This window comes from Ostrea edulis, chromosome 3 (assembly GCF_947568905.1).
Source record: "Ostrea edulis chromosome 3, xbOstEdul1.1, whole genome shotgun sequence".
Lineage (NCBI taxonomy): Eukaryota > Metazoa > Mollusca > Bivalvia > Ostreida > Ostreidae > Ostrea > Ostrea edulis.
This window is the reverse complement of record NC_079166.1, coordinates 28,701,157-28,726,950: the sequence shown is the minus strand read 5'-3', so window position 1 is coordinate 28,726,950 and position 25,794 is coordinate 28,701,157. Positions and strand designations below refer to the sequence as shown.

The 25,794-nt window shown below is 36.2% G+C and overlaps 2 protein-coding genes across 2 annotated transcripts in view; both read left to right on the top strand.

The window, feature by feature from the left end:
* Positions 1-405: 405 nt before the first annotated feature.
* Positions 406-2,400, top strand: LOC130053521 (uncharacterized). Its single transcript, XM_056160849.1, has 2 exons — positions 406-415; positions 1,454-2,400. The coding sequence occupies exons 1-2, from the start codon at positions 406-408 to the stop codon at positions 2,398-2,400; spliced, it is 957 nt and encodes a 318-aa protein (XP_056016824.1).
* A 2,690-nt stretch (positions 2,401-5,090) lies between these two features.
* Positions 5,091-25,794, top strand: part of LOC125674096 (cysteine and histidine-rich domain-containing protein 1-like) — a 39,583-nt gene continuing 18,879 nt past the window's right edge. Inside the window, exons 1-7 of the mRNA XM_056160397.1 lie at positions 5,091-5,268; positions 9,959-10,065; positions 14,785-14,865; positions 15,254-15,413; positions 15,804-15,865; positions 15,995-16,065; positions 19,962-20,064. Coding sequence (XP_056016372.1) covers positions 5,199-5,268; positions 9,959-10,065; positions 14,785-14,865; positions 15,254-15,413; positions 15,804-15,865; positions 15,995-16,065; positions 19,962-20,064 — 654 coding nt within the window. The 5' untranslated portion in view covers positions 5,091-5,198. The remainder of the gene's footprint in view (positions 5,269-9,958; positions 10,066-14,784; positions 14,866-15,253; positions 15,414-15,803; positions 15,866-15,994; positions 16,066-19,961; positions 20,065-25,794) is intronic.

Here is a 25,794-nt window from a genome sequence, read left to right as displayed (position 1 = left end):
CTTAGTTGATTCGCTATGCATATATAACATATGATATGTACAATTGCACATTAGTTATATTTGCAATACTTTCTTTCGTTTGTATGGAATTTATTGTACAGAGGGGTGTGGCAGTCGAGTCACGCAGCGACCAATGCTGTCAAGATTCTGTAGCCCCAAAACTTATCATGAAAATCAGAACTTTGAGGAATACTTTAGAACAAACGATATGAGACTGGAATACACGCCAATTTACTGAGTTAACGCACAGTTATGCACCCGGATGTACACCCTGTATAGATTGAATATAAAGCAGACGATAATTTCTTACAATGTAAGATTTACTTACATGTAATGGTGCATGTCTTTATCATACATATTGTAAATGCATGCGACTGAGTTTGTCTACGATTCTATACCCATCGAATGTTTATAGGTAAGAAATAGATCATTATCTGCTAGTTACAATCTATATATACACGGTAGTGATTGGTGATCACTGTTCGTTATCTCCACTTAAAATTTCACCCTGTCTGTCTGACTACAGATATCTACCCGTGCAGTCATGTTACAATAGCCTGGTAATAAACAGGTGGTGTTGCGGTTATACATAGCTGATTGAACGCCTTTTCACAGTCGTATGATATGTCATGGCTTTGTGCTTTATAAGCATTAGTACAGTGTATATCATTGCTGATGATGCGTGTTTCCTGGACTACTCTTATATAAGTAGCAATTACAGATGTACATGATCTAATTTGCAAATACAGCCTGCCATTAGGTTGAATTAATGCTGTCTGAAGAATTTCATAACAATTGTTAGACCGTTCTTTGCATATATACTAATTTTGATTTATTTGTATACTTGATCAAGATATAGGGCTCAGGGTGGGTGTGACCAGTCGTCAGGGGATACTTACTCTTACTAGGCACCTGATCCCACCTCTAGTGTGTCCATGCGTCCGTGCTTGCTTTATTCTTAATTTTGCATTCTTCGTGGGATTTATGAGATTGCTCGCTGTCTGTTAATTTCATTTCTCCTTTACCATTTCTCCGTCCTCTCCGTTCCCTCCCTTGCTTCCTCCGAAGAAACAAAAACACAACCAAAGTATTGGGTTTGTAACAAAGCTGACTGGTCAAACTTCTCACTCTTGTTCAGCGCTGTCCAGAAAAATCAACTGGCATAAGATGAAATGAACCATTACCTGCAAATCACCAACCAGACAATGCACAAAGTGGCAGCATAATCTATTTCAATGATAAACTGCAAGGCAGTTTCAAGGTCCATAAATCCTGCTCCAACAGATATCTGCACACAAACCAGGAGAGCCAGCAGAGGAGCCTTTTAGGGACTTTCAACTGAGTGAAATCTACAAACAAGCTTACAAAGCATGTAAACACAAAGAACAAGTCGTATTTCAAGAACAAAAACCTCACTAGCAAAACCACATCTCAGTTTTACAATCATGATCAGGAACAGGCACTCTCTGGGGAGGGGTAAAAAACTGGAGAAAAAGACAATATCCCCCACCTCCACCACACAAAGCACACATCATAAGACAATATCCTCATCCTCCACCACAAAAAGCACACATCACAAGACAATATCCTCATCCTCCACCACACAAAGCACACATCACAAGACAATACCCTCCACCTCCACCACACAAAGCACACATCACAAGACAATATCCTCCACCTCCACCACACCAAGCACACATCACAAGACAATATCCTCATCCTCCACCACACAAAGCACACATCACAAGACAATATCCTCATCCTCCACCACACAAAGCACACATCACAAGACAATATCCTCCACCTCCACCACACAAAGCACACATCACAAGACAATATCCTCCACCTCCACCACACCAAGCACACATCACAAGACAATATCCTCCACCTCCACCACACCAAGCACACATCACAAGACAATATCCTCCACCTCCACCACACCAAGCACACATCACAAGACAATATCCTCATCCTCCACCACACCAAGCACACATCACAAGACAATATCCTCATCCTCCACCACACCAAGCACACATCACAAGACAATATCCTCATCCTCCACCACACAAAGCACACATCACAAGACAATATCCTCATCCTCCACCACACCAAGCACACATCACAAGACAATATCCTCATCCTCCACCACACCAAGCACACATCACAAGACAATATCCTCATCCTCCACCACACAAAGCACACATCACAAGACAATACCCTCCACCTCCACCACACCAAGTACACATCACAAGACAATATCCTCATCCTTCATCACACAAAGCACACATCACAAGACAATATCCTCCACCTCCACCACACAAAGCATACATCACAAGACAATACCCTCCACCTCCACCACACAAAGCATACATCACAAGACAAGGCAAATCTTATTGCTAAATCTTTTCAGGACGCTAGTTCTAATGTAAACATTGATCCCGCATATACACTATTCATGGACCAATTCAATTAAACGCTCTGGTCCCGATATAGAGTATACGGCACGGGTCTAAGAAGTCTGGTTTTAATTAGATTGATTATATCATGATATGCAATTGATTATATATGCGCTATGAGCATACATTATATATAGGCAGTAGCTTTTTGAAGAAAGGTACCAAGATTGTGAAGTTGTTTTCTGTTTCTAAGGCTAAATAACTGAACAAACTTAAAGGTAGATGACATTTTCCAGTAATATTTTTATGTATATATAACGCCAATGACTATACTGTGAACATTCCAAAATAAAGTGATATTCATCTTCGATTTTGTTTAGATCACAAACATGTAATTTGTAAATACGTTGAGCACGTTCTGTTTGACTGCAACGGCCTTGCTCTACAATGTATATCCAATTTATGTGAAGATAGCCTATATTTCGAAAGATAGTGAATAAGGGTTTCCGGGATGCATTTTCTAAAGTAATACTGTATATCGAATGTATCCGTTAAGTACATTTAGAAGAGTTTTCAAAGAAAGAGTTCCTTTCTTGGATGAGTATATCTGTCAGTCTTCGTTTTGCCATAGCATTTGCTTAACATTTGAAATTTTTGACATGCTCTAGTAGTTGATGGTGGGGACTGTCCATGTGTATCTTTAGAATTAGTTGTTAGGCTCGGTGGGCGTAGGGACTTCTATATGAGTACACCTCATCAACTTCTCCCTATGTGATCATGCTATTAGAGCAGTTAAAAGATTGGTAGTAGGCTGGGTGTAATCTCGGCTCGGCTGAATATTTGGGCGGACGCCTTCATCAAATCTCGAAGCAGTCCTTCATAAATTATGTATGAAATTTACTTTCAAGTTCCGCCGGTTCTAGCAATTAATGTGAACTTATATGATACTGCTGTTCACTTTGAATAAGTTACTTGACTGTTAAACCAACTCTCTATCGATATCATTTTTGCATTGCTTACCGTGTAGGTATGAAAATGCCAAAATTAAAACAGTCACTAAATTTTACGTTCAAACGAAGACTTTCATGGCACAATATTTTATCTTCTGAAATTGAAATATTTAGAGTTTCTATAGTATACACCTATGTACTGGCTATGAGGACTATAGCAAGTTTATATATTGTCCCCCAAGGTAGCAACTATTTTCCGAGGCGCAGTCTGTGTTAATTTGGCGCTCCATATACCTGTACATGCACATGGTCTTGAGGGGGGGGGGGGGGGGAATTGAATTAATTAATGTAACTGGCTGCATCCCTTACGTGTGTGTTTGATGTTGATGTTTGTTTTTGTCTTTCGGGGAGGGGGGAGGGGGTAGATCTACTCAAATAGTCATTTCAGAATGCTAGAATTATTGCATTACTTCGTTTGAAATTTCAATAATTACAAAATGCACCGCGGGTTTGATTTCTTAAAGGACGGACGTGACGTAATGGACACGATCTAAAGTTACGCTGCACTGTCTTTGTTGTACTTTTTTTTTTTTTTTTTTTTTTTTTTTTTTTTTTATAAATTCTAAAGTAAATGTATAACTTATATGCTATACCTTTTCCTTGCAGCCCAGGCCTACGTATAAGATTGAGTTTTAAAACCTCCATCTTCTTATTTATTTATTTTTTATTCACACTTCCCTTTTCCCCGCTCTCACACTATGATTGCTTTATTCAATAACAAAAGACGGAAAAGGTGCATGTAAATCATAATGAAAATAATTTGAAAACATTGGAGTTGAGAAATTTATTTTGTGAATGTGTATAAACAACACGAATACATGATTGATTCATTAATTATATATTGTTTAACGTCCCTCTCGAGAATTTTTCTCACTCCTATGGAGACGTCACTATTGTCGGAGAAGGGCTGTAAAATTTAGGCATTTGCTCACCGCTTATAGTATTTACGATCTTTAAGCAGGAAAGGGTCTTTATCGTGCCCAGTGGCGGATTAAAGGGGGCGCAGCCGGCTCCCCACCTCCTTAAAATTTAAGGTTTACAAATCGTGGTATCTTGTTCAGAAAAATGTACTGAATGATAAAAGAAGCAATAATTTCTTCCACTCCCTTTACTTTATTGGGAGAACTTAATTTTCCCCAAAAACCCTTAAAATTCGCGTCATTTTATTCATTTCACCTTATAAAAAATTACAAAAAATAATACAAATGACTAAATAGGAGACAAATTTCAAACCCTATAAATTCTGTAAAATTCATGCATAATCCGCGGGGCGAATTAGTTTAATTGACATGTTTGGTTTATACGTGTAACTATATTGACCTATTTATTCCGTTTATAAAAGCAAAAATCATTCATTCACATTTACGGAATAAATGCTATATTTAACTACGTAGAATACATGCTAATTCTCTCCGCCGACTGAATAACATGATGATGCCCCTGGGTCTCCACCTCAATGCGGCCCCCAGACCCTCTGCCTCATAAAGTGGCGCCCCCGTTACAACCCTGTTACAACCGCAATTCCTGGATCCGCCCCTGGTGCCACATCTGCTGTGACACGGGACCTCGGCTTTTATGGTCTCTTCCGAAGGACCGTCCCATTTCGTTGCTTCTTACGACAAGCAAGGGGTATTGAGTTCTACGAATACATGAGAAAGTCAATGTACATCTATCCGGAATTCTTATCGTCTCTGGTACGGTTTTACATTTTATGTTCTTCTCCACATATCCGATACCGAGTACCGACGATACGACAAAGAAACTTCGAGATTTTTATTGAACAAATCTCAAAATGACTGAGCTTGTTCACTGTTACAACAAAGGATGTGGTCAAAAATTTGATCTAGCAAATAACAAAGAAGGTAAAAGGCCATTCAAAGGTCAATTAAGTCTATACGATTTCTATATTTCCAACGATAGAACTTTCTGTCCAGCAGAGTGAGTTAATTTTACATGATAGACCTGTATAAAATACTCACGTAATGGATTTCTGCTACTAAAGTACCAGAAATCGGAACGACTTTACTTTACCCAAAATAAGGCGCCAAACTAATAGAGGGCGAAGCTCTCCCTATAGGTAACACGTATATACATGTTTAAAAGGGAAATATAGGAAAATAATGAAAAATTAAACCATACCTATGGAACTTGAAAAGTTTGGTACCAATGGCGTCGATTCGAATATTAGCGCGTGGACATGTATTCCTCCATTTTGAATATCGTCTACCCTAGTTCACGTCGTTCTGAGATGTTACACATAAAATCCGTAAAAGCATGTAAATCTTATTTTCTTAATCATATATAATCACTCCACGATTAACGCCATGTTTTTTGTTGTGGTTCAAACGCTTTGTTTGTAAATTTGCTAAATAACGACGCTGAATATGACGTCACAATGTACTGTTTACATCAATTGCGTTATATTTCCCGCGTTCAATATATAGGTGGATCAAATGTCCAAAAATTAGGATGCTTTGATACAGCTCCGTCCGCGTGCTAACTTCGGGTTGTTTTTGTCCTGTTTTGGATATAGATACTAATGTCAAAACTTTTTTGCTTCGCCCTCAAACACGGTCACGCCGTAAAACATATTATTAAACTAATATATATACGGTGTGACCGTTGGACAGAACGAAGCATGATATGGTCTTTGGCGTGTCCCAAGTGATAGTCATAATTCTGTTCAGTACGGTAAATTACAATTCATTTAAAAATATGTATTATTTATGAAATTCCCCTTGCAATGAATGCCTAGTATCAAAGGGGAATATCTATGAGGATAATTACTGGATCTGCCTATTCTTTAAACGCAGAGAATATAGCACCAGCCGACGTAAACCGTGCATAGTGACGTCAGATGTAGCCTCGACTTTTTTCTTCGTCTTTCAAATCAAGCAATTATAAACAATAATTCATTTCAAAATATATATTATTTATGAAATTTTCCTTGTACTAAACGCCCAATAACATCTAACTATTAAAGGGGGATATACGAGGATAACAGTTCTACAGGATCCACCTATTCATTTAAAGCGGGGAATATAATACGTAAATCATGCATTGTGACGTCACATTTAGCCTCGACATTTTTCTCTTTCAAATCAAACAATTATAAACAACAGTACACCCCTTTTGCAATTTAAAAGACAGTTAAAACAAAACAAAATTAACCAATAAATTCAAAGTGGTAAAAAGTAAGCGTAAATATATCGTATATTTTTATTTAAAGAAACTCATGAACTCGTTCATCTTGTTAGTTGTATTACTGTTTTTCTATTTGATGATTGGCTAAAGATTGTAACAATAATAATCGTACCATAGCTTTGCTCGGTATAATATGTTTTACGGCGTGACCGTGTTTGAGGAGTATCTAGATCCATAACAGGACAAATAATATTCCGAAATATTAGCACTTACCGTGTGAGGACAGAGCTCAATCAAAGTATTCTAACTTTAGACATTTTTTATCCGCCTATTCATTGAACGCGGGAAACTCTATGCAACTGATGTAAACAGTGCATTGTAACGTCATTTTTATACGCCCGTCAAAGACGGGGCGTATTATGGTATGGCGTCGTCCGTCTGTCCGGACCTTGTGGGCAGGATACAGACTGAACCATAAGCCCTAGGGCTTTACAACGTGGTACATTTGGTCACCATGATGAGAGGAAGATGCCTATTGTTTTTCAAGGTGAGAGGTCAAAGGTCAAGGTCGTAGTATCACTTATTAGGAAAACCTTGTGGGCAGGATACAAACCGAACCGTAAGCTCCAGGATATTATAACTTGGTATATTTGATCATCATGATGAGAGGAAGGTGCTTATTGTTTTTCAAGGTCAAGGTCGTAGTATCACTTATTAGGAAAACTTTGTGGGCAGGATACAAACCGAACCGCAAGCTCCAGGATATTATAACTTGGTATATTTGATCACCATGATGAGAGGAAGATGCTTATTGTTTTTCAAGGTCAAAGGTCAAGGTCGTAGTATCACTTATAAGGAAAACTTTGTGGGCAGGATACAAACCGAACCGTAAGCTCCAGGATATTATAACTTGGTATATTTGATCACCATAATGAGAGGAAGATGCCTATTGTTTTTCAAGGTCAAAGGTCAAGGTCGTAGTATCACTTATTAGGAAAACTTTGTGGGCAGGATACAAACCAAACCGTAAGCTCCAGGATATTATAACTTGGTATATTTGATCATCATGATGAGAGGAAGGTGCCTATTGTTTTTCAAGGTCAAGGTCGTAGTATCACTTATAAGGAAAACCTTGTGGGCAGGATACAAACCGAACCGTAAGCTCCTGGATATTATAACTTGGTATATTTGATCACCATGATAATGAATTAGCTCACAGAGGCTAGTGCTAACTTCACTAAAATATGAATCCCACTAAAATATGTTTTCCTTGAGCAAAATCTACGGGCGTATTATGCCACGTTGGCGTTGCTCTTGTTAGAGTTAGTGTTTAGCAAATACACAAACATAGGAGACATGGCACAAATAGCGTTAATCGAGAATTGATTATACATGATTAAGAAAATAAATTTACATGCTTTTACGGATGTTATGTAACATCTCAGAACGACGTGAACTAGGGTAGACGAGATTAAAAATGGAGAAATACATGTCCACGTGCTAGTATTCCAATGACGACATTGGGAACAAAATTTTCAAGTTCCATAGGTATGGTTTAATTTTTCATTAGTTTTCTATATTTTCCTTTTAAACATATATATACGTGTTCCCTATCTAGGGAGAGCTCCGACCTTTGGGCTGTGAGACGGCTTTGCCCTCTATGAATAGTGATGATGTTTATAATACGATAGCCATCGTAAAAATGAAAATATAATAGTTTGGGGGTATTTTTTAACCCAGATTCGTAATCTACAAAAAAATTCATAGTAAACATCTTTGTTTTAAACGGGAGTTTTCAACTTAAAAACAGAAAATTACTTTCAAATGTCAAGATTACATAAAAATAATATCTGATTAACTGTTTCTCAAAATGTTGTTGTTATCGCTGTGAGTGCAGAGTATGCGCAATAACACATCTTTCGAAGTTTGACAGACGAAAATGTAAACAAATACATGTTGCAATGCCATACAGATTAAAAGATCTTGGGAAAATTTGGGAGATAATTATTCACTGGTTAAAATTCAGTTGAATTTGTTAATCAATTTGAAGGATTGTGTATGCAAATTTTGTGACTTTGGACAAAGTGAAGACACTTCATTCAACCGTGATTGTCATGTATGGAGATGCTCCAACAAAAAAAATGTCATAACAAGGTGTTAATTCGTAAAGGATCCTGGTTTGAAAATCACAATCTAACATTAGAGCAAATTCTTTTGGGTTTACAAGTGTAAGCAGGAATCCATAAACTAAGAATTAGTGAGTAAATGATAGTAAACTTGTACAATTACTCCATAGAGTTCTGCGACACTATCTTACAAAAAAGCAATAATAAAATCATTGGAGGTCCCGGAATTATTGTGGAAATTGATGAGAGCAGGTTTGGGAAAGAAAATTTCATAAAGGTAGTCATGTTGACGGAGTCTAGGTGTTCGGTGGAATCAAACGTGATTTCAAGAAGTGTTTTTTTAACACTGTTGAGGACAGAAAGGCTGATACCCTGGTTATCATCATAAAACAGCACATCAAACCCGGCACAGCAATAATCAGTGACTGTTGGAAAGCATACAGCCCCTTAAACTCAGAAGGTTTCACTCATCTCACTGTAAATCACTTCGTTGATCCAGATTTTGGGGTCCAAACCAAAGTCAAAACCTTTATGACAGCTACTTTTCCCAATACTGAATGATTCCGCCAACCCTTTTTATTGCTTTCTGCGTTTTCTGAAGTGTACCACCCAAACAAAGCTGATTTCGTTTCCGATCCTGCCATCCCACCTTTTAAAAAAGCACGAACACCCCTGACAAACCTCACGCCGAGCCTGAACAGCAGCCTTGATGATTTTCAGAACTGAAGTTGTGTTTTTTTTTTTCTAGATTGATGGGGACCAGTAAAGTAAAGTGTACCCAAATATTCACATATCCTCTAGTACAGGCGATGTTTTAAGTTTACCTTTTAAACTTTGGAATGTGATTGTCACTGTGAAGTAAGCCTAGTGTCAGCTATATGGTGGTATGTGACCTTCGTGTGCTAACTCTGGCTAGGTAGTTACATGTAACCCTTTTAACTCGATTAGTAGAGCCACGGGAACTGGATGTACACTATAGGATGTGTAGCTGCCAGGGGTACAGTATTGTTGTGTCTGGGGTCCTGGGTTTCAGCGTGGGTGTCAAATGTTACAGATTGTGCTATAAGGACATCTGCCATGTTTAAGTTTATCTGACCCTTGCTGTATTACAGATAGCTGTACATTTCACTAATTGCTGTATTACAGATAGCTGTACATTTCACTAATTGCTGTATTACAGATAGCTGTACATTTCACTAATTGCTGTATTACAGATAGCTGTACATTTCACTAATTGCTGTATTACAGATAGCTGTACATTTCACTAATTGCTGTATTACAGATAGCTGTACATTTCATCCGGGACAACCAGTGTTCCATGATGCTCTGAAAGGGTGGTCCTGCTGTAAAAAAAGAAGCACTGATTTCACAGAATTCCTCAACACTCCAGTAAGTTCTGAACACCTCATTGATATTTAAACACTCCATTAAATCCAGTGTTCTCTCGTGAAAATTTTCATTACAGTGTGTGATTTACCCAACTCAGAATGTGCAGTGCACTGCAATGTACCATTTTTAGCTCACCTGAGCCGAAGGCTCAAGCTTTTCTGATCACATTTTGTCTGGCGTCCGGCTGTCTGTAAACTTTTCACATTTTCATCTTCTTCTCATGAACCACCGGGCCAATTTCAACCAAACTCGCCAAAAAGCATCCTTGGGTGAAGGACTTTCAAGTTTGTTCAAATGAAGGGCCATGTCCCTTTCAAAGGGGAGATAATCACAAAAATGCAAAAATAGGGTGGGGTCATTTAAAAATCTTCTTCTCAAGAACCACTGGGCCAGAAGAGCTGAAATTTAGGACCTTTACTATTTTTGATTTATGTTAATGATGTTGCTGTAAATATGCTATCAATGTGTAGATTATTTGCTGATGACAACTCACTCCAGCAGTCCTCATATAATATGCTAGAAATTGAATACAAGCTTAATTATGATTTACATATACTAGAAAAATGGTCAAATAAGTGGCTACTCAAATTCAATCCATCCAAGACTAAAGCTGTTTATTTTTCGAAAAAAGATAACTCTATTTTACCGAAATTATTTTTCCAAGGTGATAGATTGGAGTGTGTTCCAGTCCATCGTCATCTAGGCTTATTATTGTCACATAACCTCAGTTGGTCTTTATACATTGATTCCAAGAAGGATAACTCCGCGGGTAAACCGAAAACTGGTTACATTGGATTCATATTTGTTTTTGATGTCTTCAATGTCAATATATTCGCATTGACTGCTTCTGCCAAATTTTCCAGCACCCAAGATGATATAGATTGGTTGCAATTCATCGCTGCTCGATTTTAATTATTATTTCTTGAATTTGACGTTTTTCGATTTTGTAAATATGCGCCAAAATAAGCAATTTCGTAATTCTCTTACCTTTACATAGTTTCCATTGACACTCAGAACTTCTCGGTTTACCAGCAGAGTTATCCTTCTTGCGATAGATGACGTAAAGCCTCCACTTCTGTTGGCCAAGCTTTGATCGGTTCAAAAAACGATAACTTGTCGGTGAAAATTGTATAATTTTATCCAATGAACGAACTTATATTAGAGTGACATACAGATTTTTAGTGAGGGAAATATTCGGTCTACGGCATGATGTCACCGTTTTTACTGGTAGGTACAGTTTTATAGGGCATTTCAAAAGGAATTCCTGTCCTCAAGCACCTGTGACAAATATATAGGAAAAATCTTCTTCTCAAGAACCACTGAGCCAGAAAAGCTGATTTTTACATGAAAACTTTCTGACATAGTGCAGATTCAAGTTTTTTTCAAATCATGGCCCCCGGGGGTAGGATGGGGCCACAAGGGGGATCAAAGTTTTACATACAAATATATAGTTAAAATCTTTTTCTCAATAACCACTGAGTCAGAAAAGCAGATATTTACAAGAAAACTTTCTGACATACAAATATAGGAAAAAGCTCTAAAAATCTTCTTCTCAAGAACCATTGGGCCAAAGAAGTTGACATTTACATAAAAGCTTTCTGGCATAGTGTAGATTCAAGTTTGCAAAGGGTAGTTTGGACCATAACAGGGACTAAGGTTTTACATGCAAATATATATGGAAAGTCTTCAGATATGGGCCAAGGTGACTCAGGTGAGCGATGTGGCCCATGGGCCTCTTGTTTTTGTGTGTCATAAAGTTGAAATAAAGCGTTAATCACTTAATTTCTTCGGGAAATTTTGGGAGCATTTTGTGAGGGAAAACTGCCTGAATGAGGTAATAATTGTTATGTATGATAAACACTGTAAATGATTATATGCTATACATTTTATACAGTTTGATTCATAAAACTGAATATTTATATTTCCAATGTGTTAGTCTTTCATATATTTTAATACAGTTTGTAATGACACCCTTTTCCTTGTGAAACTCAGAAAGTGTTGCAGTTGTCAACAAAGTGCATGTATCAATCTCAATGAATAGACTATGTCTATTTTAACGGCTGTGATAGAAGTCAAATGTAGATATAAGAAATAAATTTCCATTTTTCAAACAAAAAACATTTGAGTAAGAAGTGTAACGCTTCACGCTGGCAGACTTGATCATGTTTATAGCATTATTGGTTTGCTCATGCTTCACTGCATTGCTCGGCCCCTATTTAATATCAATCTTCATTAGCTCACCTGAGCTGAAAGCTCGAGTGAGCTTTACTGATCGCCTGTTGTCCGTCATCTGTCTGTCTGTCCGTCTGTCTGTAAACTTTTTACATTCTCGACTTTTTCACCAGAACCACTGGGCCAATTTCAACCAAACTTGGCCAAATGCATCCTTGGGTGAAGGGCTTTCACAAAAATGCAAACATAGGGTGGTGTCATTTAAAAATCTTCTCAAGAACCACTGGGTCAGAAAAGCTGAAATTAACATGAAAGCTTCATAACATAGTGCAGATTCAAGTTTGTTAAAACCATGACCCCCGGGGGTAAGATGAGGCAACAATAGGGGATAAATTTTTACATACAAATTTAGGCTGTTCAAAATTAATTCTACGTTTAACGTCACCTCAAAACTTCAAAACCTACGAGGGAGGGAGGAAAAAAATAAACAAACCAAAATTTTAAACAAATGTGTATTTATTGAAAATTACCTATTCAGTGACCCAAAAATCAACAATTTCAAATAATAGACATTGTAGGGTTTTATATTCAAGTCCAAGTCAATTAAAATTTCCCAATTCAGTGACAAAAAAGTAATATGTCAAATTAAACACATTGTAGAATTTGATTTTCAAGTCCAAGTCAATTTTTGCATTTACCCAGTAAAGACTTTTTCCTTAATCTGGGTTTGTATCCCATCTGCGAACACAAAATGCAGATTGGGTGAGCAGAGGAGTGGCTTACGATAACATCAGGTGGTACATCCAATGGATTTTCATCACCACAAACATAGCAAACTAAAGGAAAACTGTTCCTTTTGTGGAAATTAAGAGTTTAAAATATGCTTTACTTTGTTTTGTGTTGATTTTTTTTTTTGATTTTTTTTTTTTGTTATACAATTTTCTATGTACTATTAATCAGTTTTGAAAGGAAGATGCTAATTTGGTGTACCACAACTAAAAGATCAGGATTGTACCTTTTCTTTTACAAATACAAGGCAGGGTTCCGATAGTTTAGGACGCCTTCAAATAAATTTATTAAATGAATACAGTTTTCTTTTTAGTGCTTTTAATTTTCATGATTAAATGCTTTGTACAAAGTAATTATCAATCAGTAAGTTCTGTATTTCCACTTGTAGTACAAACTGTCATGAAATAGTATATCAGACCTCTTTAGTGTTGAGAAGGTAAATATGAAATGGTGGCCGTTTGCAACGGCTTCGAGAATAGCGATATCTATATATTGTGGGATTTACACCATGTAAAGGTAAGAAATGCATGTTTCATTGTGATAGGGAGTTTTAAATAGGATATCTAAGGCGAAAAGTTGAAGCGGTCAAGAAATTCAGTTTAACCCATCTTAATTGCAAAATGCGGCTGAAGTTCAGGCAAGATTTCCCGAATCACTGTGTGACACTGGTCTGACATTCGGAAGAGGTGTCGGTCCAAATATCCAGCCTCGACGAATCTCGCTTAGATTAGTTCGGTTCAAACCATCTTTGTACGTTTTCTTTACTTTAATAGTGGCATATACTTCCATTTTCTTCATGTAAGGACCTCTGATCAAATATTACAGTGCGTTTTCCTCTTACGTGGGATGTAGAATTAAGTCGCTAAATGAAAAATCAAACCTGAACAACTACAAATCCGGATTTGTTTGTTTTTTCAAAGCGGTAATTTCGCTGAAACCTACGCGCGCGGGTGATGTTAAACGTAGAATTAACTTTAGGCAGCCTTATACATGTTATAGGGAAAATCATTTTTAAAAAATTCTGAAAAATCAGTGGGCCAGAAAAGTTTACATTCACATGAAAGCTTCCTGACATAGTCCAGATTCAATTTTGAAAAAATCATGGCCCCCAGGAGTAGGTTGGGGCAACAATAGAGATCAAAGTTAAAACATGCAAATAGAAAAAATCTTTAAATATGAACCAAGGTAACTCAGGTGAGCGATGTGGTCCATGGGCCTCTTGTATTATAAGGTTCCTCACCCTTTCACAGCATTTCTCGGTTTGTGTTTAATATTGATGTATTATTTTGGAGTTGCTGTGTGTGTATTATAAAGTTGCTCACCATTTGACGACATTTCTGGGTTTATGTTATATCGAATATTATTTTGGGTTGTTATGTGTGTATTGTAAGGTTGCTCTGAGGTGTAGTCCTTGTGTTTGATATCTGTTGTACATGTTGAACTCCCATGTTTGATGTGTGATTGTTATTATGATATGTGATTGTTATTATGATATGTGATTGTTATTGTGATGTGTGATTGTTATTGTGATGTGTGATTGTTATTGTGATGTGTGATTGTTATTGTGATGTGTGATTATTATTGTGATATGTGATTGTTATTATGATGTGTGATTGTTATTGTGATGTGTGATTGTTATTGTGATGTGTGATTGTTATTGTGATGTGTGATTGTTATTGTGATGTGTGATTGTTATTATGATGTGTGATTGTTATTGTGATGTGTGATTGTTATTGTGATGTGTGATTGTTATTGTAGGGTTGCTCTAAGGGCTGTCACACCAATGTCAAACCACCAGAACCAGTCAAGGAAGAAAAAAAACTAGATAACAAAGATGATGTGGGTATAAAGATGTGATACAAATGTAGTAAACAGCAAATATTATTGTGATACAAGTGTAATAAAGAACAAATATTATTGTGATACAAGTGTAATAAAGAACAAATATTATTGTGATACAAATATAATAAAGAACAAATATTATTGTGATACAAATTTAATAAAAAAAACAAATATTATTGTTATACGAATGTAATTTACAAAAAAAATATCAATGTGATACAAATATAATAAAGAACAAATATTTTTTTGATACAAATGTATTAAAGAACAAATATTATTGTGCTACAAATGTAGAAGCACACTAGACTGTATCAGAGCACACTATATTTGGTTACAAATTGATGGAATACAGAATATGCACTTTAATGCTGTTCTTTCTTAAAAGGTGATTGAGGTGAAGATGCCAGAGCCCAAAAAGCCCCGGGACCCCTCAGCCAGACCGCCATTAGATGAACCCCTCGCCCCATTAAAAGTTAACATCGCTCCGACACTCAAACAGGCCCTGGAGAAACACATGGATAACCTCAGTCTACAAACAGCTGAAGGTAGGGACAGAGGGGCAGGAGTTACGCAAGTGTTTTAAACGCTGAAAAACCTTGTAGTGTTTAAAATATTGAAAAACATTGTAGTGTTTAAGATATTGAAAAACATTGTAGTGTTTAAGATATTGAAAAACCCTTAAAATCTAACCAATTCAAGATTGATATCTGGATTTTCGCTAGTTCGTACAAACTAGTGCCATAGAAAGTTGACTAGCCTGTCATGGTTTTTACGAATCTCGGTCTTACAGACGTAATTTTGAATGAGGACCCAGATGTTCAGAGGTCCTGTGTATCACTAGAGCAATTGCAGTTCATGTGATGAATGGTTTTACGAATATCGAAACTATTCAGTTTTGAGCATAATTTATCATTGATCATTTTTTATGTTTTCAGATAAAACCGACTCAAAAGAAGTGAAAGTTGGCACATCATGTAAAAACAATGGGTGTAAAGGGGTATGTGATATTAGGAATTGAAAGAAATAACATGCTTTATGATGGGCAAGACATAATGTCACTCCAACCTTATGTTCATGATCCTGATGTCTGGTGTATTGTATGTACCTGGTCTGTTGTCATTTTCAGTGTTACCAACGAGAAGAAAGCAACTCAGAGAGATGTTTGTATCACCCAGGGTATCCAGTTTTTCATGAGGGGTAGGTAACTCTTCACAAGGGGTAGGTAACTCAACGATGGGTAGGTAACTCTTCTCAAGGGGTAGGTAACTCTTCACGAAGGGTAGGTAACTCTTCACGAGGGGTACAGTACGGCCATTGCGGATCCCGTATTAGACCGCGCTCCCCCGCGGTATGTTAATCCTTCCCGCGCTAACCCTCCGCGGGATTTCATCGCGGGGCTGATTTATACCGCGGCGGTGTGAAGTACAGTTATTTACCTGTTAGGACAAACTAACTGTACAATAGCTATTTTATTTGTCGGCAGAAAATGAGTACGGCTTGCTTATGGCCAGCTATTTCGCATTACATACCGGTATATTAAATAAATCATTTTAGAAAAAAAAGGAAAAATAAAATCAGGGACCTACTAAAACCAGATATACTTAGGATTTAGCATTTGCAATACACCTCCAATTTTTTTATTCTAAAAAAAACCAAAACAAAACATTTTATTTATGCTACATTTAATGATAAGGATTAGGACTGTGTCCTAATATTTTTTGCAGTGAAAAAATAATACAAATAGATCTACAAATGACCGTATACGAGCGCAAGATTAATATGTTCTGTCTGTTTTAATGGCGTTTGTGTAGACCTCGAGAATTGGTTAAAAAATTTATTAATAACAAAATATTTGTATGTTTTAAGAATAAAAAAAATGTAAATTTTATATTATGCTAAAAGAAAGATTTTTGTTTTCTCATTTCAATCGAACATCGTTTATATGTACACCTGTTAGGTCCCTGCTGACCGTGTTCTTAAAATAACACACGGGGGAGAAGACCCTGTGTGTATATGTTCAACGCGTCAAATACAGGATGTCAAAATTGTAATGTCTCTACTCCAGGGCATGCAATCTACTTATCAGCTTACAATTACCTATATGCAACAAATTTTACCAGTAATTAAACTAGGATGTTTGTTTTTAATTCCTTCGTCAAGTGCTGGTTTCCTCGCTTACAACTTACTAATTCCTTTTATTACGGTACATATGAATGTCAGTATCATCAAAATTACTCTCTAATTGCATGTTAAATCAAAATTTAATATACGTTGTAGAGTAAGGCCACACATATACGACATGGGTGGCGTATACCCCAAAACTGCGTTTTACTTGTTATCTACTTTTTGGTATTACATGTATATTACATCCCTTAAAATATGCATTAAACTGTTAAGTTTTTTTCCTCTCTCTCTTATATTCAAAGCCCCAAAAATGTAATTAAAATTTGAGAATTTGGATCCAACTTAATTAGATTGATGCTTTATTTGTATTGATTACCAAGCGGTGTTCGTGTGGCTAGTCTAATGTTGTCTTAGCAGTTTCACGGGTAGAGCGTGCGCTGATCGAGGTCTGGGGCGTTGAAGCAGACAGGAAGTGTTATGTAACAGATATACACATACCCGAGACGTACTCTACACAATGAAACCTGTTAAGTTAGGGCGTCTTCACAATGTCTAGTAGAGAATACACGCATGTTAATGTAAAGGCAAATATGTACTGTGTTTATATAGCTATAGGGACATTTATCTAATACTCTCTTTCGAATTGGGGAGAAAATGGATTTGAGAGAATATTAATTAGAACATATCCTCATACCACTTGTCCCCTCTAATCTAACATTTTGTATCTACATCTTTCGTATGCTGCGGATCAAGTTTATGGAGACGTAACTTGGGCAGATTTTTGTCAAATGGTCATTGTCAAAAATTGTCCTCACTTTACACGTTTTATCCCCCCCCCCCCTCTCTCAAATTTTATATCGAGTTTAATGATGCTAGGCTTTCCTTTTCCTACTTTAATATTTGCGTGATACATGTTTGTTTTTTTATATTTGTACAAATACATGTATAGACTTATATTCCTGAAAAATAATTTATTAAACCACCAATCTGTGATTGATACTAACAGAGATAATCAGTTTTCGTGAAGTTACTTTTGCTGTTTCACGGTTAAAGCATGCGCCGATCGATGTCTGGGGCATTGAAGCAGACAGGGCGTGTTATATAACAGATATACACATACCCATGACCGTTTCTTCACAGTTCAGTCAGCTACATGTATGTTAAATAGTACTCTCTCTCTCTCTCTCTCTCTCTCTCTCTCTCTCTCTCTCTCTCTCTCTCTCAAATTTTATAAAGATTAGAATTTGCTGATGCAAGGTTTTCTTTTCCCTACTTTGATATAAATTTATGTTATCCATGTTTTGTTTTGTTTTTAAATATTTGTACAAATACATTGTATAGAATTAAATTCCTGAAAAACAATTTATGAAACCACAAATATGTGATTGATACTGATAGGGATAATCAGTTTTCGTGAAGTTACCTTTGCCATTTTACGGATAAAGCGCATATATATGCACTTGTACAGTATATGGTCATCTTCCGACATTGGTATATGGTAATCTACCCTTATATTGAATGTATGGTTCAATAAAGGTAACATGAGAAGTTTTTGTAAAATGTGTTTTTACAAGTGGTGCACGCACATGTATATGGCAATTGATTTATTTATAGTATTGCTGAACAAACGATCTGTTTTCAGTTGATGATCAGTATTATTTTTTTACGTTAACGGGAGATAACTCGCGTTTGTTGATGGCATTAATCATCTACAGGTAAGACCGCGGGATATGCTGGGTTACCTGAGATATACCGCGGTAGCTCTATCCCGCGGGGGGAGCGCGGAAAATACGGGATCCGCGCTGGCCGTACTGTAGGTAACTCTTCACAAAGGGTAGATAACTCTTCACAAAGGGTAGGTACAAGTACTTCTTCACTAGGGGTAGGTAACTCTTCACAAAGGGGTAGGCAAGTCTTCCCAAGGGAAAGGTAACTCTTTACTTGGGGTAGGTAAATCTTCACGAGGGGTAGGTAACTCTTCATGAGGGGTAGATAAATCTTCACTAGGGGTAGGTAACTCTTCACAAGGGGTAAGTAACTCTTTACTAGGGGTAGGTAACTCTTCACTAGAGGTAGGTAACTTCACGATGGGGTAGATAACTCTTCATCAGGGGTAGGTAACTCTCCACTATGGGTAGGTAACTCTTCATAAGGGATAGATAACTCTTGGTGCCTTGTATGATTTGTAACATTCTACAGGAGACTACAGGATTTCACAAGATGCTACAAAATGACACAAGCTGGAGTTCTTGCTCTTTATAGGAAAAGTTTGTGTGAAGCCAAAAAGCACCTTGTTGGACTGCTAACTGTTTCTTTATCATAAATGATGTACTCATATTAGGGCTGGGTATCATTTGGAAAATTACGATACAATATGTATTGTGATACAGAGAGATGATATGCGATACGTATTAACGATACAATATAAGTACATTTACACTTAATTTTGAGAATATAAATGATTAGATAATAGCGAAAATAAAGCTTCACCTATTCCTTTTGTTTCATTTGTATAGTGTTAGCTTGAATAGCTTTATGATATCATCGCAAATGTGTTGTTAAATTAGTTGTACCAACAGAACTTGTGACCTGTTCCACAAATGTAACAATTTGGTTTTTTCAAGCTACATATAAGCAATATTTGAAAACTGGGACCATGGTATTGTCACCACATGCACACTTTTGACATATGTTTGCGTTGTATGCAGTCACAGAGCAAATGACATTTAGATAGTTTGTTCGTATATTTTCAATTTATTTGTTAACTCGTTCATGAAATCTCATTATAAGATATGTTAATAACCACTCTAAATATATTAAACGATATGGGACTCGCTGTATCGGTTATCGTATCGCTCAAAAATACCAATGTAGATCAATAATCGATATATTGATCCAGCCCTAATTTATATTGCGATTTTAGAAAACAAGAGGATTTATTCACATTGTCAAGAACTTTTTTCTTACAGCATGAAGTTTTGGACATGTTGCAATAGGAAGACCTCAGAATTTGACCTGTTTTTAGCCCAGGAAGGCTGTGAAACAGGGCAACATTTATGGATCAAACCTGAAGTAAGCAAAACTCACTCAATAGTTATAGAAAATATGTGTTACTGCCCTTTAGTCAGTGAATATATGTATATGAACTAATGAAATCTGCAAACTATGAATGAGAAAATTTATTGGTGATGATGATTTATACTAAATTCTTGAGAAAGGATTTTCCAATAATCAAGTTATTTGTTTTGTGTTTTGTTTCTGTACTACATGTAAATGCTAGATTCAACTCTCCCAAAATAAGACAAATAAATATAGATGAAATAGATCACTAACAAATTAATATTATAACATTTAGAAGACTTTCTCCAATAGATATTAAAATATATCATTTGTTAAGCAATCTCTTGTTTCCTGAAGATTGATGGTATCATTCCAAGCTGAAAATCTAAAAATGCTGATAATAGTGATAAAACAACGACTGAGGTGCATGTTTCTTTAAAAGTGTAAATGCAGATGTTTTCTGGGCTTCATAGATCCACTTCAGACCAATGTACCCAGCCAAGTTGTTGCCCCCCCCCCTTTTTTTTTTCCTTTACTGTATAATGAAAATTAGAACTTGGCCTTGAACTTCTGGAGTTTATCTTGTGATATTCTGGATCCACCACTGTGGTCTTGACAGTCACAATGGAGGAAATTCGAAAAAAAGTAGACAGTTTTAATAAAAGAAATGACCTAATTCCATTCAGAAATTCGAAAGTAATGCAAGAAATGACCTAATTCAATTCATAACTACAATATTTTATTCCTGTGATTTGGAATTAGGTACAGTTTAGGTTGTTTATTTTATGGGAGACACAGAAACATTGGAAGCATCAGTTGAATTCTGTAGGATTTGCTTTGTTAATGATGTAGATTTCCTCATGCTTTCATTGTTAATGATATAGGTTTCCTCACGCTTTCATTGTTAATGATATAGGTTTCCTCACGCTTTTATTGTTAATGATGTAGATTTCCTCACGCTTTTATTGTTAATAATGTAGATTTCCTCATGCTTTCATTGTTAATGATGTAGATTTCCTCACACTTTCATTATTAACTAGTACTTATTGTAACGGGGACCGTTACATATGTTCCCCAAACACTCCCCCATTTAGCAAGTGGTGTCACTTATTTCAGTACAAGTGGTTTTGACCATTGCAAACTGTATAGCATGTGAATATATAACTATCTTATAACGTTCAGTCCATTTCATACTAGTTCAAATCAGCTATAAAGATCTGAGAGTTTTGTGCACGTGCACGTACGTGCATGCACGTGCATATGAATAATTCGACCATCTCGATACATTAGAAGTCTGACTATATGAGTACAAGAGAAGTTTCACAACTGTTCAATGGAAAACGAGAAATTAACGGCAACTCAAAACTACAAAGACCGAAATCAATACACGTGCATACACGTGCGCGTGAGTACCACACAACAATTTTGTTGATGCTAATCAATAGACATTTGAACAATATACTTACTATATGAATTTGGTATCGATCGCTTCACTCTTAAGAAAGTTATTGGGATTTCAAAATCGTCCAATCATAATTAAGCACACGTGCATGCGCGTGCAGGGAAGTGATTTTGAGACTATTAATAAATTGACAGGCCCAAAACATACCTGCAACCTAATTTTCAAACCTATTCATTGCAATCTCAAAATGTTATACACCAATACTCAAATTTAGACGTCAAAAATTACAATGCACGCGCATTCACGCGCATGTGATTTTGATAATGGAAAATTTGTTGACACCATTTCACAGACATTCATATCATAGATCCTCAGGGTAAATTTGAATTCATTTCAGTTTTTAATTCAATAGTTATGACCATTTTAGTACCTGAAAAATGAAAGAAAAGCTATGCACGTGCATACACGGGCACGTGAGTATGACTCAGCATCAATGTTGATGTCATTCAATAGACATTTGATAGATATACCTACAGTATAAATTTCATATTGTTTCCATCATTTATAAGAAAGTTATGGCGATTTGAAAATCGTCCAATCAGAATTTAGCACACGTGCATGCACGTGCCGGATGGTAATTATGACTATACACTTTTGTTAAGAATATCAAGATACATATACAATACAAGTTTGAAAAGATTTTAACAAAAAACAAAAAAGTTATGGTCATTGAGAGAATTGAACCTTCAAAAGACAATACACGTGCGTGCGCATGCGCGTTTGCAATTTTTATTACATCGATCTGTAGACATTTGACATGTCTACCTATCCTGTAAATATCATTAAATTTCCTTGATTGGCATGAATGTTATAAACGGTTTTGTATTATCCAATCAAATTGAAGCACACGTGCATGCGCGTGCAGAATTGAAATTTTGACGATGCCAAAGAGTTAAGGGTCCCATGTGATACCTACGATATAAATAGCAAACGATTTCATTGAAAAATAAAAAAGTTAGACTGATTCTAAAGTTTGTAAACAAAAAATCCAATGCACGTGCATGCACATGCATGCATTTTCAGACAAAATGACATTCGTTCCGCACATCTACATATGCTATACTATCATCCTAAAAAGGTTTCATATTGATCCCTTGAGTAGTTTCTGAGAACACTCGTGGACAAAAAAGTCCCAAGAAGAAAGAAAGAATAATAATAACTAGATGCGATCTCGTTGCGAGCAACGAGTGGGTCTTCCGTCCAATTTTAGATGTGATGAGATAAGAATTCGAATGAGATTTTCGTTCATGAATAATGATACAAATATATTGTCTAGACGTACAATATAGTTTCGGTAATGTTTTACAAATATTGATCATTTAAGTGCTATGAATTAAAGACTCTCTGTCGCTCTCGGCCACTAATTGAAGGGGTCAGCCTTTTTTTTCGACAAAAAAGTTAATAATGTTATATATACTGCGATACAAATTCGACTGGTCAGGCGAGTCATGTCGCCCGGAGGCCTATTTTTTTTTTTTATATCATTCTAGATATATCTCGCAAAACTGAACAAATTTTGTTCTACATGTCCTATCAAAATTTTCTTGAGAAAAAAGTTATTGATTGCGACATTTATCAGATTGTTAAGGCGAGTCATAAGGCCCGTGGGCCTTTTTCTTGATATCATTTGAAAGATCTTGCAAAACTGAACAACTTTTGTTCTACATGTCTTATCAAAAGTTTCTCCAGAAAAAAGTTATTGATTGTGACACAAATCAAACTGTTCAGGCGAACCATGAGGCCCGTTGGCCTTTTTCATGATGTTGTTCGAAAGATCTTTCAAAACTGAACAAATTTTGTTCTAGATGTCTTATTAAAAGTTTCTTGACAAAAATGTTATAGCTTGCAACAATAACCCAACTTTTCAGGTGAGCCATGAGACCCGCAGGCCTATTTCATAACATCGTTAGTTAACGCTTGCGAAAATGAACAACTTTTGTTCTACATGTCTTATCAAAAGTTTCTCCAGAAAAAAGTTATTGATTGTGACACTAAGCAAACTCTTCAGGCGAGCCATAAGGCCCGTTGGCCTTTTTCATAATGTTGTTCGAAAGATCTTTCAAAACTGAACAACTTTTGTTCTAGATGTCTTATTAAAAGTTTCTTGACAAAAATGTTATAGATTGCAACAATAACCCAACTGTTCAGGTGAGCCATGAGACCCGCAGGCCTATTTCTTAACATCGTTAGTTAACGCTTGCGAAACTGAACAACTTTTGTTCTACATGTCTTATCAAAAGTTTCTCGAGAAAAAAGTTATTAATGTTATTAATTGTGATACAAATTCGACTGTTCAGGCGAGCTATGATGCCCGGAGGCCTTTTTGTAGATATCATTAGATAGATCTTCCAAAACTGAACAACTTTTATTCTACATGTCTTATCAAAAGTTTCGTGAGAAAAAAGTTAATCATTGTAACAGAAATTCAATGGTTCAGGCGAACCATGAGGCCCATGGGCCCATTTCTTGATATGGCACGAAAGATCTCAATAAACTGTACAACTTTTGTTATATATGTCTAAACAAAATATTTACAAGTAAAAAGTTATGATTTAAAACGTGGAAAAAACTTGTACACTTTTTTAAACTCCATTTTCGACCCCTACCGAGCTTCCATACTAGGCCGTTCCGGAAATTTTGAAAACCCAGGTGCACAACTACAACATGTCGTTTAACATCACTGAAAATTTCAGCTCTCTAGCTTTTATCGTTTTTGAGTTTTTGTCTGGACAAAATGGTCATCTGAAAATCGATAAAAGGGGGATAACTCCCAACCGGAAGTGATTTTTCAAAAATTAAAACGGCGGTACAAACTTCAAATGGCAACGCATCAACCCTGAAAATTTGAAGTAAATCGATCCAGCCATCTCCGAGAAATCTTCTGCACAAAAATCGGTAAGGAGAAAAAAAAAGAATAATAATAATAATAATAAGAAAAGTGAAAAATCAACAATAGAATAATAGAAGGGTCTTCCGCTGAAGACGGAAGACCCTAATAACTAGTACTTATTGTAACGGGGACCGTTACACATGTTCCCCAAACATTCCCCCATTTAGCAAGTGGTGTCATTTATTTCAGTACAAGTGGTTTTGACCATTGCAAACTGTGAAACATGTGAATATATAACTATCTTATAACGTTCAGTCCATTTCATACTAGTTCAAATCAGTTATAAAGATCTGAGAGTTTTGTGCACGTACGTGCATGCACGTGCATATGAATAATTCGACCATCTCAATACATTAGAAGTCTTACTATATGAGTACAAGAGAAGTTTTACAACTCTTCAATGAAAAACGAGAAAATAACGGCAACTCGAAACTACAAAGACCGAAATCAATGCACGTGCATACACGTGCGTTTGAGTACGACACAACAATTTTGTTGATACTATTCAATAGACATTTGAATAATATACTTACTATATGAATTTGGTATCGATTGCTTCACTCATAAGAGAGTTATTGGGATTTCAAAATCGTCCAATCAGAATTAAGCGCACGTGCATGCGCGTGCAGGGAAGTGATTTTGAGACAATTAGTAAATTGAGAGGCCCAAAACATACCTGCAACCTAATTTTCAAACCTATTCATTGCAATCTCAAAATGTTATAGACCAATACTTAAATTTAGACGTCAAAAATTACAATGCACGCGCATTCACGCACACGCGATTTTGATAATTGAAAATTTGTTGACATCATTTCATAGACATTCATATCATAGATCCTCAGGTTAAATTTGAATTCATTTCAGTTTTTAATTCAATAGTTATGACCATTTTAGTACCCGAAAAATGAAAGAAAAGCTATGCACGTGCATACACGCGCACGTGAGTATGACTCAGCATCAATGTTGATGTCATTCAATAGACATTTGATAGATATACTTACAGTATAAATTTCATATTGTTTCCATCTTTTATAAGAAAGTTATGGCGATTTGAAAATCGTCCAATCAGAATTTAGCACACGTGCATGCACGTGCCGGATTGTAATTATGACTGTACACTTTTGTTAAGAGTATCAAGATACATATACTATACAAGTTTGAAAAGATTTGGACAAAAAACAAAAAAGTTAGGGTCATTGAAAGAATTGAACCTTCTAAAGACAATGCACCTGCGTGCGCATGCGCGTTTCCAATTTTTATTACATCGAGCTGTAGATATTTAGCATGTCTACCCATCCTGTAAATAGCATCAAATTATCTTAATTTACATGAAAGTTATAAACGGTTTTGTATTATCCAATCAAATTGAAGCACACGTGCATGCGCGT